The sequence below is a fragment of the Thalassophryne amazonica genome, chromosome 11 (assembly GCF_902500255.1).
Source record: "Thalassophryne amazonica chromosome 11, fThaAma1.1, whole genome shotgun sequence".
NCBI lineage: Eukaryota > Metazoa > Chordata > Actinopteri > Batrachoidiformes > Batrachoididae > Thalassophryne > Thalassophryne amazonica.
In genome coordinates, this window is record NC_047113.1 from 68,237,997 (window position 1) to 68,257,122 (window position 19,126).

Genomic DNA, 19,126 nt, shown 5'->3' on the forward strand with positions numbered 1-19,126 from the left:
GTACCTTTATTGATTCTACAATTCTCTGGACTTCAATTGGCTGACTGGAACACAATTCTTCCAAAGACATTTGGTGTTTTGACGGTGGTGCTGGACAAAACAGCTTAATACACCAACGCAAAATCTCCCGTCAGTGTTCAGTTGGGTTGAGGTTCAGTGGAGATGTTGTTTTCCTTCACATCAATCCATTCAATGACCCCCCTCTTACTCTGGGGTTGAGAGCATTTGTTCTGTTCCTTCACTCATTTATTCTGGCTTTTCCTTTGATTTGAAATCCGTCTGTGTTTGTTGGAGGTTATAGCAAGAACCATTGGCTTTCCTTTCTTTCTTTTCTTCAGATTTCTCTCACTTTTTAATCCCCCACTAGGGAAGGGGTTGAGATCGTGGTACTGGACCTGCTCATGTGTGTCCATCCAACTGCCAAGCTAAGTGAATGCTCTGTGGACTTCCTTCGCATTTGGTGCGCTCTATTTCCCCAGTGTGATCATGTGCATCATAACAGTACCATTTTTTAAAACTGGGCATTCTACTGATTTACAACCAAAAAAAACCTTGGACATTTCATGATGTAAATTTGATGGGGACTTTTAGTGCCCCCTGCTGTTTGTATGAAAGCATTGATGTTTTAATTCCCTCAGGTTGTTTGACGTACCCATCTGATTCAAATCCACTCCCTTTATTATCATACTTCAAGCTATTTCCACTTATCTTGTGTTCATGCTTGAATGCAAAGGTAGAGTATTTGTTGTATCTGTCAAAAATATGTTGACAAATATCTTATTCCATTGTCAGCCACAGTAGCTGCATATGAATTGGAGTTAAAATCAAGGCACTGTCATCTCAGAATCATAGCATTCCTTCTTGCTCATCTTGTACAGCACACTTCCAAACTGTAATCCAGTCAATGCTAACCAGCGGTCCAATGCAAAATATTGTTTCTTGTCATTTCTTTGACATTCTTATATTTGGATTGAACAATGATTGAAACATTTAACAGTGTCTTCTTGTTTAGGCTAATTGCATTGACCATCAGTTTACCTAATAAAGTGTCCGCCGAGTGTGTCTCTTACTTTTCATACAAATTACAGAGTGGAGACCTGTGCCTTCGTTGATGAAGAAGGGATTACTGACCTTGTCTTCACTTTGGGGAATCAGTAGATGCTCTGATTGCAAATGATGAGAATCTGAGTGACGAATCAGAATGTTTGGGTTTATGACTGTCCTGGATCAAAGACTACCTCAGAGAAACATGTCCACATGCAGTGAAAATGTCAAACCTGGAAAGAGATTCACTTATCTTGATCGTGACATTCATATCTCTTGGCCTGTGACATCAAGAGACATAACGGGAAAAGCTTATGGAGTCATGCAGATGTTGGACAGAGGTGTTTGGCAATGCTAATACCTTTGGAGAACAAAGTCCGAAGATTTTAAGGTCCTGGTGCTTCTTACTGTATTATTGTGAGACTTGAATGCTAACCAGTGATGTAAAGGTGGGCTAGAAAACTGTGGCACAAGGTATTTTCTGAGCAGCCTTGTACACCACTAGAATGACATGGAGTTAATCAGTTACTTAGGGAGAGTGTTGAGAACACTTACCGTCTTGGATGAAGAAGGCCAACAGGATGTGCATGTTTCACCTGGCTGCAAGAGATAGATGGCTGCTCTCAAGAGGTGAAAATGGAACAGTTGTTTGCTCAGGTGGTTGCAGTCTAAGACCCAAAGCTGTTCCATAGTGCGGTGGCTCCTGATGTGACAGGATACATTTTTTTATTAGATGTCTTGTTCTGCTCACTGGCTCTTAACAGAGCAGACTGGAGCATTATTGTGAAAGATTGTCACTGCCTCTTGTTGGCCATCCAATAATGTGGTGCTTTCAGGGGTAACCCACAATTGACACTTTTATTAATTACAGTTTCTTGATGGCTACTGCCTCTTTGAACACCCCCTCTATACCTGCCGTTGTCTGTTCCTTTGAGTTGTCCTACACTGGCCTGCTTTGTCTGCAGAGATCTGGGTGCTGGGCACCGCTGATAGCTGAGGTGAGGTGGAGGAATCATGTTGACAGCCTCCGATGTGTCTCGTTCCACTCCTCTGAGTTTCATTTCTCCCTCTATTCATTTTTCATTTAAGAAGGTGACACAATATGCTCTCAGCCCAAGGGGCCAAAACGCACCATCGATTTCCTCTCATATTGTGAAGCTCTAATGCTTCACTCAGCCCGAGCTGTAACCCGATCGGAGCGTGCTGAGACGAACTGATAAACACACTGTAAACACCACTGACTTTTTAAGCCTGTGTGTAGTTACAGGGGAAGCTGAATGCCAAGGCTGTAAACAGCCAGTGATGTGTTCAAAATGCTAAAAGCAGTTTATCGAGAACAGGTAATTAATATGTGTGTGTATGTATGTATGTATGTATGTATGTATGTATGTATGTATGTGTATATATATATATATATATATATTTTTTTTTTTTTTTTTTTTTTTTTTTTTTTTTGTGAACTTTTCTGACAAGTGCTTTGTAATTGTAATTATTTTTGTGAATGCCAGCAATTATTTGGCTTCTGTATAAGTTGTCTTTTGGTGTCATAACTGTATGTACGTAGTTAATGCACTGTCATACTAGATAATCTAGAGCAAAGAATGTTTTTTGTGTGTGTGTGTGTGTGTGAAACAGGAAAAAGACATGTCAGACATGATTTGCTTTTGCTCTCATTTGGGAGAGAAAAACAATCTGTGTTGTTGGAGAAAAGTGACTAACCTGGAAGGACATATCAAAACAGAAAAGCAGAAGATATGGTTCATTTCTCATCAAAATATTTAATCTTCATTTAATGAGGGAAATTACTTCAGGAAAATGTCATTTAGATAATATATATATTAGTTAAAAACTGCAGTAACACATAAAAAAAAGTATAAACGTGAATAAATACATCAAAAAATCTTAAGTGAAAGTATCTTGGAAACATCTTTATCATCTGAGATGAAATAAGCTGTTATTTGTTAAAGATGCCGCACTTCCAAATATTAGTCAAACTTCTTCTTTCATTTGCTCTCATGAGAGGTCGCCAGAGCAGCTCAGTCGCTTCCTCTGTAACACCAACCACCTGCCTGTCCTCCATCACCACATCCATAAACCTCCTCTTTGGTCTTCTTCTCCTCCTGCATGGTTGCTCAATCCTCAGCATCCTTTTCCCTGTATACCCTGGGTCCGTCCACTGCACATGTCCAAACCCTCGCAATCTCACCTCCCTGACTTTGTCTCCAAACTGTCCCACCTAACCTGTCCCTCCGATATGTTCATTCCTAATCATGTCCATTCATTTCATGCAATAAAATGCAAATTATTTAAAAATCATACAATGTGATTTTCTGGATTTTTTTTTTTTTTTTTAGATTGTCTGTCACAGTTGAAGTGTACCTACGATAAAAATTACAGACCTCTCCATTCTTTGATGGTGGGAAAACCTGCAAAATTGACAGGGGTCAAATACTTATTTTCCCCACTGTATTTGGTAAAATTTAGCATTTTTGCAGTGTAAGGTTGTACTGTGAAAAAGTATTCGCTGCAGCTCTTGTGAAGATGGACATTTTCTACTCCACCTTCTTTATTACGGAGCGCTCAGCATTTGCTCTTTGCCAGGTGGATTCATCACAACAGAATGATGCCAATGGGCTCATTAGCTTTGGGGGCTTCTATCTGTGCTTCGGCTGAATAATTTATTTGTTTGCTCTTTTTTCTTGTCCAGCACCTTTTTTGTCATTGTTCATTGGCTAAATTAACACAGCATGAATTAATCATGTTTCATTTGGCTCTGTTCAGTGTCAATTTCACATCGTGGTTAGGCTTTGGTTTAATTAAGCTCTTTGTTTTTATTCTAAAGGGTCTATGTGACAATTAACTTGAAACGTGTGTTATGAGTTTATGTGACTAAAAGATAATGCATCATATTGGTCTTTTCAGGAGGTTGTAATTGAAGTTTGAAGACGTAAACGTCGATGTGAACCGGCTCAAGGTCGATATGTAGAAAAACCAAAGGATGTCATTTCATAGTGTGCTATTTCACATTACACTTATATTTACCTCTCTTTTTTTGCCGATAAAACATGCTTATCATCTCATTTACACGCTGGAGGCTTGTTGCATTCCACACTTCATTTCCAGCTCTGAATGTGTTCATGCCGTCACTGCAGCGACCCCGTTACTGCCAGTAGCCACTTGCAGTCATTAAAACTCTCTCACTCTCTGGCAGGACTTTGGGGACGATGGCTCATTGTACATCACCAAGGTGACCACAAGCCATATGGGCAACTATACGTGCCATGCCGACGGCGTTGAGAATCTTTTTCAGACCCACGCTCTCCGTGTGAACGGTAAGAGGCCCACACACATAAACGGCACTGTCACTGTAAACCCGAACAAAACTAACAAACAAAACTATAAACTTCAAAACTGTACATTGAAACAACTGAACATTTGAGTTCATTTTAATGACAGACCAAGAAATGCATCGCAAATGAAATGCTAAAATGTGACAATATAGGTAACTTAAGACTAAAATAATTAAAGCAAATGAGTGAAATACTTATATACAAAAAAACAACACAGCGCAGCAATGCACTGAGCAGTCCATCAGTCCTCTATTGCAACAACTTATGTGTTTTTAGTATTTGCATTGTGTTGTGGCCATTTGCAACACACACACACACACACACACACACGCAGTGTTGTAATGTAACAAAGTAGAAATACTTTAAGTAGAATTTTGACGTATATGTACTTCGTTATTTACATTTCTGGTGACTTTCACTTTTATTCCACTACACTAAAATCTATTAGGGATGGAACGCTATGCTTTTCCCCTGACTCGATTCTCTCATGATTCAATTTAAATTGCGATTTTTACAATATTGCAGATTTTTATGAATCTTAGTTTAGCTTTCTTAATACCACTGAAAAGTTGCATAATGATATTTACAGTCTATATCAGGATGCATATTCCCCCCAAAATACACATCACATGTGAATCTGTTTTTAATATTTATTTAGCAACTTATTTAACTGTTCTGCTCAGTCAGTGCTGTAAAAAACACAAATTTCACAAACAGAATACCTGAACCTGAGCACTTGAAAACTCAAATGTGAGCCTTTAACTTTATTAAATTGAATTTGAAAAGTGCTCTTTTAAAACCCTATACTTCAAAAGTAGTAAATAAAATGTATAATACAAAACAAAAATAGTTCCGTTTGTAGCGTATGTAACTGTTCTGCTCAGTCAGTGCTGTAATAAAATAAATTTCACAAACAGAGCACTTGAACCTGAGCACCTGAAAACTCAAATGTGAGCCTTTTGTTTCAGAGAAATACTTTCTGGAAGGTATCACGTACTTCGGCTCCAGCATGTGCAGCATGTTCCTGAAATCCGTATTTTCCATACACTATAAGGCCGCAGGTTTTACAAATAAAATCCACGATTGATTTTGTGATGCGTTTTGCTTTGTCAGAACTGCTGGGTAGATTGGAAAATGCTGCTTTCAGTGTCTGCTGACTTGCTGCTGCAGGATGTTTGGCTGGAAGCTCTGCATTTACTTCAGGATGGTGCCTTGCTTGGTGGGCACTGAGGTTTGTTGTATTTCCACAGTACGCAACGTGTGCATTAGAGTTTACAAATAGCTTTCGACATGTCCAGTTCTACTTTTCCCTTCAAAGCAAAAAATCCAAAATGTGATGGTGTGGGTTTTATCCCCACGCCACGTAGTGAGTTGTCTGCCATTCTCCGCTTTCAATTTGTGTTTGTTTTTTTTTTTGTTTTTCCCCCCACCTTTGGACGGATGTGACGTCACGTTGCCAGGTAGAGTCGAAGAAAAGCATTTCGCCCTCTGCTGTAGAAAAGCGGTAACTTTTACAAACCCGGCTGATAAACGTAGTCTAAAATGAAGAATTCATATTTTGAAAAATCTCAGTATTTTCGTTAAAAAATCAATTTAAAAAAATCGTAAAACAAAAAATTGCGATACTTATGTGAATCGATTTTTTTTTCTCCCCCCCCTAAAAATATATACTTTTACTCAGGTACTTTTCCCTTAAACATCTTTGTTACTCATTATTACAATATAAAAGTAGAAGAAATTTGATCAAGTTTAAAAACAAATAATGTCAAGATTGAATCTGTGCCCCCACTCAGGAAGAGAACGACTGTGGAGGGTGAAAACCATCTATGCTTTGGACTCCAAATGTGCACACGCTGACACACACACACATACACATGGACTAGTTCCCACTGGAGTCCAGCACACGATCGGAGTTAAGTGAAAAACTTCAGTACGGACAAAACTGGCCGGCATGGCTGTTTTGAACGGATAAATAATAATTTCTCCACATTGATTATGGATGCACTGGTTCTGATTTTGAAACAGCATGTCCACAATTGATTCATCAATTTCTATCAAAGCCATTTCAAGATATTTTTGTTCCTTCCTCATGGCGTGCCATTTCCGTGGGACAGCGCACGAAAGTTCTCTGGTGTGTCAGACAACATTACCCATAGCTGCATTCTACTGCCACAGGAGAAAAGTTCTCCTAAGTGCCCCTGCTGCAGGAGCACTTAAGGAGAACTTTCCTCACATGAGTTTTGTAGGGGAGACTGGGGCCATTTTGAATTTTTTTTTTTTTTTTATTTATAACTCTCTGAAACACTATTGCCTGCATTTTGAGAGCCAAACTTTGTGAAGTGGTATTAATATGTTGCAATACTGGACAAAAAACTGTTTTAAAATGGTTTTTCAAAAAACCCAAATCGATATCAGATCAAATCAAAATGATCAATTCTGAATATTAAGAATCAGAATCAAATTGATTAATGAAATTTGAATGGATACCCAGCCTTACTTTGCAGTGGGTGGTGGTGATGCTTGCATTTTTTATTTATTTATCTATTTATTTATTGATTGATTTTTACTTTTCCTTAAATTTGGCAAACTGCGTAGCGATAAATGACTGCTCTGTTTCACAAGAGCCTGGCAGCTGTGTTTAACAGAAGTGTGTGTGTGGGTCTTCCAGGAAAAAGAACAGCAACTTTCTTTACAGCTATATACTCATCCACTTGTTGCTCACTCATCCCGTCACCAACACCATCTGCTCCACCAGAGGTTCGATCCAGCCCTTTATAGGGGCTGAGGCCCTCTCCTGGTTTCTCCAGACACCACACTGGCTTTCTTTTTGTCCCTGTTTCACTCTCCAATCATTTTGGATTTTACTTTTACACCATACTTTTACTTAAAGTACATTTTATATGAGAAATTTTCTTTTGATACTAAAGTACAGTAAATGTCAGATGCCTTATCCTTTTACCCAAGTAATATTTTTAAAGAAGACTTTAACTTTTCCCAAAGTAATTTTATGGTAAGATACATGTACTTTCACTCAAGTGTCACTTTGAGGTACTTTATACAAGACTGCGCACACACACCTTCAACCACTTATCCAAGATCAGGTCATGGGGGCTGGAGCCTATCCCAGCAGTTGTAGGGTGTGAGGGGGGTGACACCCTGGACAGGACGTCAGTCTGTCGCAGGGCCACACATAGACAAACGCATTCACAGCTGCACGCACACCTACAGACAATTTAACATTTCAAATCCACCTAACCGACATGTCTTTGGATGTGGGAGGAAGCCGGTGCACCCGGAGGGAACCCACGCAAACACAGGGAGAACACGCAAACTTGACACAGAAAGGTTACATGTGCGAATCGATCGCATGACCTTCTCGCTGTGAAGCAACAGTGTTAACCACTAAGACATCGTGCTGCCCATCATTTGCAACACCTGCTTGATATTTGCCCAAGCAACGAGTGCACTTGCTTCCAAAGTAAAAGGTTCCCAGTTAAAGACCACCCCTGCCCATTCTAAATGTAATGTGTCATTGTATCAGGAAGGGCATCAGATGTAATATTTGCATGCAGGTCCATATCAGACCTTTTGCTGAGGCAACCCCAAGTGGAAAAAAGCAGAAGCCAAAGCTATAAATGTTTTCTGCATTTGCCAGTCTGGTTTTAATAGTAAATAGCACTTCTCCATCTCAGAAGCTCAGCTGAATCAGAAGCTCAAAGTGCTTTACAACAATGCCTCACATTCACCTATTCATATACACAGATGTCAGCAAGGCGTTCAACTGCACAGCAAGATCAATTTGGGAATTAGGGATTTTGACCAAGGAACCTTTGTGAGTTTCTGGTCTCACATGGATTTGAACCAATGATCGTTAGGTCTCAGGCTAACTGTTTAACCACTACAGCACCACGGCCTTTCCCTACTTAATTTGGAAGTGTTATGCCTCTGTCGGCCACCAGAGATGCTCTGCTTCCATCGCAAAGGTACATCCCCAATTCCAGTGAAGTTGGGACGTTGTGTAAAATGTAAATAAAAACAAATACAATGATTTGCAAATCATATTCGACTTATATTTAATTGAATACAACACAAAGACAAGATATTTAATGTTCAGACTGATAGACTTTGTTGTTTTGGGGTAAATATTTGCTCATTTTGAAGTGGATGCCTGCAACACATTTCAAAAAAAGTTGGGACGGGGTAACAAAAGATTGGGAAAGTTGAGGAATGCTCAAAGAACACCTAATTGGAAACAGGTGAGTGTCATGATTGGGTATAAAAGGAGCATCCCCAAAAGGCTGAGCCATTCACAAGCAAAGGTGGGGTGAGGATCAACACTTTGTGAACAACTGCATGAAAAAAATAGTCCAGCAGTTTAAAAACAATGTTTTTCAATGTTCAATTGCAAGGGATTTAGGGATTCCATCATCTACCGTCCATAATATAATCAGAAGATTCAAAGAATCTATGGAGTTCAGCTTGGGACGCCGGCGAGGGCGGTCACATCTCCTCCTCTCCTCTATCTCTGCTCCGACCTTCAAAGTCCCTACTTCACCAGACTGTGAATTCTTCAAACTATATTGGATTAACCATGGAATTGATCAGCTGGTCCCTGAATGCTATTGACACCATTTTTTCAACAAGATCAGGGCCAGGGGACCCTGCGTGCCCAGATGGAACCTACCCTGCAGGCTATGTCCTTGACACCTGGGAGACGTGGTGGGTTGTATGCTTTGTGCCATTCTCTGTGGAGGATGTTGAGGATTTATTTATATTTGGTTTTATTGTAGGAGGGCTGGTACTTATTGGTTTATGTGCTGCTACCTACTGGAAAATTGGCAAGATGGCTGGCACCAGAACCATGACCCCTCACCTGTCCGTCATAATTGGATCTGGTTGTTCATGTGAAGCTGTAAAATTGTTTTTCACTGCTCAACCATATACTTGGCAGGCTTTGCAGCCTCTGAAGGACAAAAAAACCCCGTTCTTTTCCTCCAGAAGAACTTCTATGGCCTTGTTGAGCATTCGGCTGCCTCCTTATCTTCTCTAAACTCCAGTACACATGGACAGAAACTGACTCACACATGGACAGAGACTGAAAGCATGCTCCATCTCCTCCCTACTCCCCTTCTGTCCCCATCCACTACCCCATCCCGGCCCCTGCTCACGCCACTCCTTTCCCCCTCCGGGGGCTGTGCAGTTTTAACTGCGGTAGGTCCCCGTTCCCCCCCAAGCTGACTACATGTTGCTGCGGCTACCACACACTCACATCACCTCAATTCAGAAAACAGACTGTTTCAAGTTTAGTGCACATAATCAATGTCAAATGTATGTGTGTTGTCTTAATTCTGATGTGTGCCATTATTGGGTGATTCTTAGACTACGGGCACTTATGTCCTTTGATCATATTGTATGAAAAACAGAAAAAAGGGGAAATTTCACACTTTTATAGTTATCTTTACAATGAAAGTGTGTTAAGAACTTTGTTCTAGTAGTCTATGATGACTTTTTCACCTTTTTCCAGCATCATTATATGCAAATATTAACGTTTTGTGCTTGTCCCACACCCAGACTTTTGATCTTCAATGATAAAAATGAATGGTAAACATTTTTTCTAATGTTTTAAAATATCTCTGAATAAAATATAAGTAAAATAATCAAAACATAATTGGGGTATTCAATGTCATACAACTGTTGTGAATTTTTGAATCAAAATGTAGTTGTCCCACACTATTGCCGTAATTTCCACCACAACACTGTAATGTCCCTTTAAACAGTTTGTATGAAAGATTGTTTGGGTAGTTTCTATGGAGATAAACAGTGACATCAGAGCACATGTATATAGTGCCAAATCACAACAAACAGTTGCCCCAAGGCGCTTTATATTGTAAGGCAATGGTGTGGTGGAAATTACATTTACAAGGCCAATAGTGCCTGTAGTTAAAGAATCACCCTATTATGGTAAACAAGTAATAATTGTGGATTAATTGCTGTATCCTGTGGCAAATTGAGTGTGGATGTAATCTCGTTGTTGTTGCACTTGTAATGACAATAAATCTCATCCATTCATCCACTCATAAGCGGCAAGCACAAAAACCAACATTGAATGCCCGTGACCTTCGATCCCTCAGGCGGCACTGCATTAAAAACCGACATCATTGTGCAAAGGATCTTACCGCGTGGGCTCAGCAACACTTCAGAAAAGCATTGTCAGTTAACACAGTTTGTCGCTACATCTATACAAGTGCAAGTTAAAACTCTACCATGCAATGCGAAAGCCATACATCAACAACATCCAGAAACACCGCTGCCTTCTCTGGGCCTGAGCTCATTTGAAACAGACAGACACAAAGTGTAAAAGTGCTGTGGCCTGAGTCCATGTTTGAAAATGTTTTTGTAAATCATGAACAAAAAAGAGACTATCCAGACTGTTACCAGAGCAAAGTTCAGAAGCCAGCATCTGTATTGGTATGGGGGTGTGTTAGTGCCCATGGCATGGGCAGCTTGCACATCTGTGATGGCATCATCAGTGCTGAAAGGTACATCCAGGTTTTGGAGCAACACATGCTGCCATCCAAGCAATGTCTTTTTCAGGGACGTCCCTGCTTATTTCAGCAACACAATGACAAGCCACTTTCTGCACGTGTTACAACAGCGTGGCTTCGTAGTAAAACAGTGCGGGTACTAGACTGGCCTGCCTGCAGTCCAGACCTGCCGCCCATTGAAAATGTGTGGCGCATTATGAAGTGCAAAATACGACAACGGAGACTCCAGACTGTTGAACAGCTGAAGCCGTACATCAAACAAGAATGGGAAAGAATTCCATCTACAAAGCTTCAACAATTGGTGTCCTCAGTTCCCAAATGCTTATTGACTGTTGTTAGAAGGAAAGGTGATGTTACACAGTGGTAAACATACCACTGTCCCAGCTTTTTTGAAATGTGTTGCAGGCATCCATTTCAAAATGAGCAACTATTTGCACAAAAACAATAAAGTTTATCAATTTGAACATTAAATGGGCGATTCTTTAACTACGGGCACTATTGGCCTTGTAAATGTAATTTCCACCACACCATTGCCTTACAATATAAAGCGCCTTGGGGCAACTGTTTGTTGTGATTTGGCGCTATATACATGTGCTCTGATGTCACTGTTTATCTCCATAGAAACTACCCAAACAATCTTTCATACAAACTGTTTAAAGGGACATTACAGTGTTGTGGTGGAAATTACGGCAATAGTGTGGGACAACTACATTTTGATTAAAAAAAAATCACAACAGTTGTATGACATTGAATACCCCAATTAGGTTTTGATTATTTTACTGATATTTTATTCAGAGATATTTTAAAACATTAGAAAAAACATTTCTTTACCATTTTTATCATTGAAGATCAAAAGTCTGGGTGTGGGACAAGCACAAAACGTCAATATTTGCATATAATGATGCTGAAAAAGGTGAAAAGGTCATCATAGACTACTAGAACAAAGTTCTTAACACACTTTCATTGTAAAGATAACTATAAAAGTGTGAAATTTCCCCTTTTTTCTGTTTTTCATACAATATGATCAAAGGATATAATAAGTGCCCGTAGTCTAAGAATCACCCAAATATCTTGTCTTTGTGGTGTATTCAATTGAATATAGGTTGAAGAGGATTTGAAAATAATTGTATTCTGTTTTTTGTTTTTTTTTCCACAACGTCCCAGCTTCATTGGAATTGGGGTTGTAATAGGTGCTGGTGATGCACCTTATTTTAAATGCAAGCCACTGTAAAGCAAAAGGATGAAAACAAAATCTAAACTGTTACTTCACTGAATATAGTCTTCAGACTTTTCCATCATTTCAATTTATATCGCACAAAATCACAACATAATTCGACCCAGTGTGCATCTCCTAAAAGAACTAGAGGAACCTAGGAATTAAAACCTTATTTTTGTCATGGGAGGTGATGGTCTAGTTGTTAAAGCGTTGGGCTTGAGTCCAGAGGATCACTTAGGGCCCTTGGGCAAGGTCCTTAATCCCCTCATTGCTCCCGGTGTGTAAGGAGTACTTTGTATGGCAGCACCCTCACACATGGGATGAATGTGAGGCATTACTGTGTAAAGCACTTTGAGCGTCTGATGCAGATGGAAAAGTGCTACAGGATATAAATGCAGTCTATTTATTTTTATTGGAGACATGGACAGCGATGTGGGTGGTGTGCACCTCTTGTTCCTGGTTACCAGTGTGGTGAGCCGTGCTGTCTGAGCCCATTTCTGTATGGTATAGGTCATTTCCCATGCGATTGTGGCACTGTCATAGTTCCAGGCCCCCTACGTGCCCACTGCTCCTCCGAGTTATTCATGACTCACACACCTCATTACATCTTCCGGACTGTGCACATAAAGTCATAGCTTTCCCACACACATGTACATTCATGTAACTTACATTCCCGCCATAACTCACACATTCTTGGTTTTGCTGGTATCATGAGCACATCCCCATTTTTAAAATCTTCATCTTGTCATTTTTAAATCATTTATATTTTTATTTCTACAGCCTTTGTTGACATCCATGCTGTTTCAGATGCTGCAGTTTTCATTTGTGACTGTTTCTGCTATTGTCACTGTCATTGTTTAATGATTTGTTTGTGAATTATCTCAATTTATGTGGAAACATTGGGATCAGCAAATCAATGCTGTAAGATTATAACTGCATATGGGTGATTCTTTAACTACGGGCACTATTGGCCTTGTAAATGTAATTTCCACCACACCATTGCCTTACAATATAAAGCGCCTTGGGGCAACTGTTTGTTGTGATTTGGTGCTATATACATGTGCTCTGATGTTACTGTTTATCTCCATAGAAATTACCCACACAATCTTTCATACAAACTTTTTAAAGGGACATTATTGTTGTGGTGGAAATTACGGCAATAGTGTGGGACAACTACATTTCGTTTAAAAAAAAAAATCACAACAGTTGTATGACATTGAATACCCCAATTATGTTTTGATTATTTTACTGATATTTTATTCAGAGATATTTTAAAACATTAGAAAAAACGTTTGTTTACTATTCATTTTTATCATTGAAGATCATAAGTCTGGGTGTGGGACAAGCAGTGATGCCGGTAACGCGTTACTCTAATCTGACCACTTTTTTTAGTAACGAGTAATCTAACGCGTTAATCTTTCCAAATCAGTAATCAGATTAAAGTTACTTCTCCATGTCACTGTGCGTTACTATTATTTTTCATTGTGGGTCGATAGCAGCATTAAACTTGGTCTGTGGGCAGGAGGTCGGGGTTCGACTGAACTGCCCACTTTCAGTGAGCTGTGAGCTTTTCATCCACGGTTTTTTGCAGCTGCTCGACTCGTCGTCTCCTCTTAAGGCACGGTGATCAGCACACCTGCACTGAGCTTTACAAAGACATTTTTATACTTTTTTTCCTCCTTTATTTAGAGCTGAGCTGAGCCGCTCCGTATCATCTCGTTAAAAACAGCTGATCCTCCGCGACGCGTCAACAACTAACACTATTTTCCACTCAAATGCACCTAAACTCTCTTTCTGAGGACCACATGATGTGAAAACACAATAAAACTTTCTTACCTGTAAATCTGGTCACGTTTTCTGCATAAATAAATGTTATCCATTCTTTGTGCTCAAACGCCAAAGTAGGGGCGAATCCAGATGGAATGGGGGCGTGGGGGAGGGATGTGCCCCCCTCACAACACCCCTAGATTAAAGGTCCAGTTTTGAAGCCTTTTTTTACTACTAATACTAACTACTAATACTACTTAAAATAATATTAATTTCGACAAGTAAAATATTTAGAGAGAATTTAAATGTTAGAAAAATGCTAGAATGAATTTAATAGTTACATTTATAAACAATGTAGGTTCGAAATTGCAAGTTTTACTGTTACAGTGCTGTCAACAGTTAAATATGAGGTCAAGAAAGAGGTCTTTATTTTACTTTTTATAAAACAAGTATTTATTTTCATTGAAGTCAAGAAAGGGTGACTATAAAGTAAGTTTTGGCAAAACAGGTATCATTGTCATGTTGAGGTGGCAGAGGGTTGTTGTCGGCAGCTGGGAAAAGTAACTAAAAAAGTAACTAGTAATCTAACTTAGTTACTTTTACAATTGAGTAATCAGTAAAGTAACTAAGTTACTTTTTCAAGGAGTAATTAGTAATCAGTAATTGGATTACTTTTTCAAAGTAACTGTGGCAACACTGGGGACAAGCACAAAACGGCAATATTTGCATATAATGATGCTGAAAAAAGGTGAAAAAGTCATCATAGACTACTAGGACAAATTTCTTAAAACACTTTCATTGTAAAGATAACTATAAAAGTGTGAAATTTCCCCTTTTTTTCTTTTTTTCATAAAATATGATCAAGGGACATAAAAGTGCCCGTAGTCTAAGAATCACCCATATATTCTTCATGGTATGAGCCAGCTATGATTTGTACTAGGGTGACATTTAATGATGGTTGCACAACTGGAGACCCCTAAGCAGAAAACAACACTGATGGGAATTTCAAACACTTTTTATTTACTGTTCGATAAAACTGGAGGCAACAGTGAGCAATTAACAGTCTGTTCTCAGCAACATCCGGGTGGAAACAACTGGTAACAAGGTCGGTAACACAAGCACAGGTTTGATATGCAGTTAATCAGTTGAAGCAGCAACAGGTGTCCATGAGGGCAGCATCAAAAGAAGAATTCAGTAACATTAGCAGAAAGTCGATAAACAAGACTCATGTAGGAAGTCCATTAGACTGCAGGATAAACTTGGACCAAACAGGAAAGCAATGGGGTCAGCAACTGGAGGTCAAATCACTGGAGATAAATGTGAGAAAGTAAAAATCTACTACTGGAGTTGAATATTTGTGACTATTAAATAGTGGATAACTGAGAATTAAGCATGTACATGAAGCGGCAACCAACGAGCCCAGGACATTAAGTAAACAATATGCACGAGCAATGTGGAAACTATCACTAGGAGTACAAGGACCAAGGAACACAAGATGAACTCGAGAATATTCAAGAAATGATCAGTTTACATTTCACATAAATGCTCTACCATACCTACTATATCTATTTTTTAAACAAATGCTACTTTTACTCATGCATTGCTGTCTGTTGTTAACTACATCAGTTTATTATGTACAGAAAAGTAACATTTCCAAGAAGTTCCTCTGGGTACAACACCAAACATCTTCGTAATGCCAACATTACTGAGTAATAAATGACTACATTGTTTTTTCCTGTGTCCTTTTCTCAAATGGGTTCCCTTCCCAGAAGCACTTCAACAAATTGTCCTTTTTCATAACACAGAACACTTTATTAAAGCAGATGTTAAAAGTAATTAGATAAATTATGTGATGCTAATCTGCACTTGGCACCAGAACTACAGCTATCATTTCTTGCTTGCTGTTTTAGCAGTAAATCCCTACCTAGAAAACAATGTGCAATAAACTAAATAATAACCCAATCATTTAGCTAATTTCGAGTGATACTTGTGATGGGAATCATATTTGGTAGAATCGTGAAACCATGTGAACTTCTTTTGACTGAGATGTTCTGTAGTTTATTGTATTACAGAAATAAGATGAATAGAAATTAGTCAGGACCTTAACTTAGCATTAGTACCTTCACCGTTTTTAACAGTTTTGTGATATACAATGCTAAATGGTTGCTAAATACTGGAGCTGAATCAGTATGGCAGGTGGATCGGCAGTACTGGCAGGACTTAACTGAGCTTGTGTGAATAAGCTTGTTTATCTCCCAAGGTAGAAAAAGAAACCACAATGAACCAATGTGAAAAGTTCATATTCATTACATTTGACAGACGGATGCCTCATTACCGTTCTTCTAAAATATATTCCTCAAGTTAATTGCAATGATAAACTCTCATTCTTGTGTTTTCTCCAAACTCACTGAAGTTATTATGCAAAATATTCTGTTTATAAAAACAGCTGATCTCAATAGGTTGACGACTTTTGGTTGTAATTGATGGTGAAACTTGGAGATGACCTTTTCACTGGAGGATATGAATTCCACATGCTTAGACAGGATGAAGTCTCCAAGGATCTGTTCTCACCCTGCTGAAGCTACTGAGAATTTTTTCCTACAAAAAGTTAATTAAAATGCAGCTGAAAGAAAAAGCAATTCTTCAACCCTAGAATCAAAATGCTGTCCATCACTTTTCTGCCTCATAAGAATGGAAGCAAGATGCACTATTTCTAGTTTTAGTCAAAAGAGCTGACAAAGCTTTGAGCACATGTATTAATCTTTTGTTATCATTGTGTAGGTTTCTGCCTCATGGTTGTATGTGCAATATATTGACGGTTTGGGGGGGGGGGGGGGGGAGTAAATTATCATCAAAAATCAAGCTAAGTATTCTACCTTGATTAATTATTTTATGTATTGACACTTCTATGGTGTCATGTATAGCGTAGAAGTGACTCTTGTACTCCCCAAAATAAGGTAAATGCCATGGAATTACATAAATGTAGCAATGCCAAACACTTCTTTCCAGTGACCTCAAATGTGCTGGACACGCATGTGTCACAGGGAGTAGTAGGTTACAACCATGCTGTAGCAATCGGAGGGAAAGTATGTGAAAGAGGATGGGCGGAGTACTTGTCATGTACAGTCTGCACGCCTGTCTTGCACGAGGCATATGGAATCTTGCTCCGTCAGCCCTTTGCTAAACGTATGTCTGATGCATGATCAGTGCCTGTTCAGTGTTTTTGAAGTGCATGTGACTTACAAATTATCACCTCAGTAAGGCAGGAGTTCAGTTCATCCTATGACACAGGTGGTCTGCACGAGACAATCACTCCTTACTAGCATGCAATACAAGCCAGTAGTACTTATAAAAGGAGGCCCACCACCGCCTCTTTTGCCTCACATTCCGACAAAAGCACAGCCAATATCGCTTCATGCCTCTCCTCAGCTTATATCATCTGCCGGTGGAGGTCCAACACCCTCCGCGGTGTTATGGCGACGTTGCGGTGGTACAATGACAGCCATTGGTGGTGTCAGCTGTAATCCTGTATGCACCGTGCCACATTTCTTGCAGGTCTTTATTTGTGAAAATAATTCAATATTACAACATTAAAAATAACGTGTGGATGTGATGCATCATTTTGCAGTGAGCCTTGAGGCTGTGTCGCTGTCCAAGGTGCTGAAAGAGTGAAAATGCCCACTGTGGGTCTGTGCAGCATTATAGTGCAGTGCTCCGGCACCCATCACCACAGAGGTCACACCCGATCACATCTCCTCTCTTTAAAAAAGAAAAAGAAAAACAATCTGTGTGTCACATTATTCATGGGGGTTCTAGTGTCTACTATGGAATATAATCCTGGTGGTAATGTCTTCTTCCCTTCTCCAATGCTGCATGCTATATGACCACTCCCCTTCCCAATATCTACTTGGAGTCTTGCCAGTTGTGTTGTGTGTACTGCATTTACTCCACACATAAGGGTGTAAAGTGAGAAATACTTCTGTCTTGCAGGCTGCACAAATAGCAAGTGTGGAGTACTTGTGTAGCACTTCTAAAGCACATCACCTGTGCAGTGATGGTGTTTCTCTCACATGTCTAAATGTAATCACAGAGCCTATACTTGCCATGCTCCTGATGTGGTTCAGGTGTACGATGTTTGTGCTGTATGCACTATTTCTTTCTTTCTTTATTTATTTTTGCTAGATCCATAGAATTTGCATGTAGAGGACCAAAGGTCTCCACAGGCAGTTTGCAACCTTCTGTGGTGATGTACACAGGCAAGGGTTCCCCCCCATAGACTGTCAATAGCAGCACGTATGGCAGGTTGTATGTGTGGCTTTACATAAATGAAAATGCAACCTGTCTGATATGCAGGTCTTGTGAACAATTGCTGGTTGGAAAAACTGGTGTTTTGTGCATTATGATTGCCACATGGACCACACTGTTTACCACATTCTGAGTTGGGTCACATCTTCCCCAAATTTTCTTGCCAGAGTATTTGATCTTTTCATGCATGAGAAACATGCATTCAGTGTACTGAGCATTTCAATTTGCCAGTCAGCCATTGTGTCATCATGCGATAAAGGCCTGATGCTATCTTTAATGTACTGTATGCCATTATCTTCAACATGCTTCTTCTGTGTTTTGTACCTGCTGTGTTTTTATCAAGCCTTTTCTCTGCTGTGGTGACCCCAGTTTATACACAGACTAATCAATACAGATGCATCTAATTTGTACCCTGGCTGCTCAGTTTGTTTGCTCCCCCAGCCACTTTGGCAGAAAACAAATTCCTCTTCAGGAGGAATTAATCAAAATCTTACTTGTATTGTCAAACATACAAACTAAGGTGGCTTTAGTTTTCCACCAACAAGTGCTCTAATAATTTGAAATAAATATAGATCAATTAATGGACCTTGTACTATTTACATGTACATACTAATGACAGCCATTTTGAAGAATTGATCATGTAATCTGTTATATGATCAAATGATGACGTTGATATTCATAGATCAACAGGTGGGATGCCCGTCCCAGACTGTAGAGAGATGTTAAATGTAAGATTTCTGCTCCATTTGTTTTCCTGCTATTTTATTTCTGATTCGTTGCTATTTAGTTTGGGAACAGGCTACACTTTTGTTCCATTCAGAAAAAATAAATTAACCATTTCTTCCAACATGGAAAATGGTTTGTAAACAGATGCAGGGCAATACATTTAGCAAGATATT

The 19,126-nt window shown here is 39.3% G+C and overlaps 1 protein-coding gene across 6 annotated transcripts in view; it reads left to right on the forward strand.

Annotated features, from left to right (window-relative positions):
* fstl5 (follistatin-like 5) overlaps positions 1-19,126 on the forward strand; it is a 661,980-nt gene that overhangs the window by 461,768 nt on the left and 181,086 nt on the right. For all 6 annotated transcript variants that reach the window (XM_034182069.1, XM_034182072.1, XM_034182073.1 and 3 more), the window contains one exon: positions 4,256-4,376. In XM_034182069.1, coding sequence (XP_034037960.1) covers positions 4,256-4,376 — 121 coding nt within the window. The remainder of the gene's footprint in view (positions 1-4,255; positions 4,377-19,126) is intronic.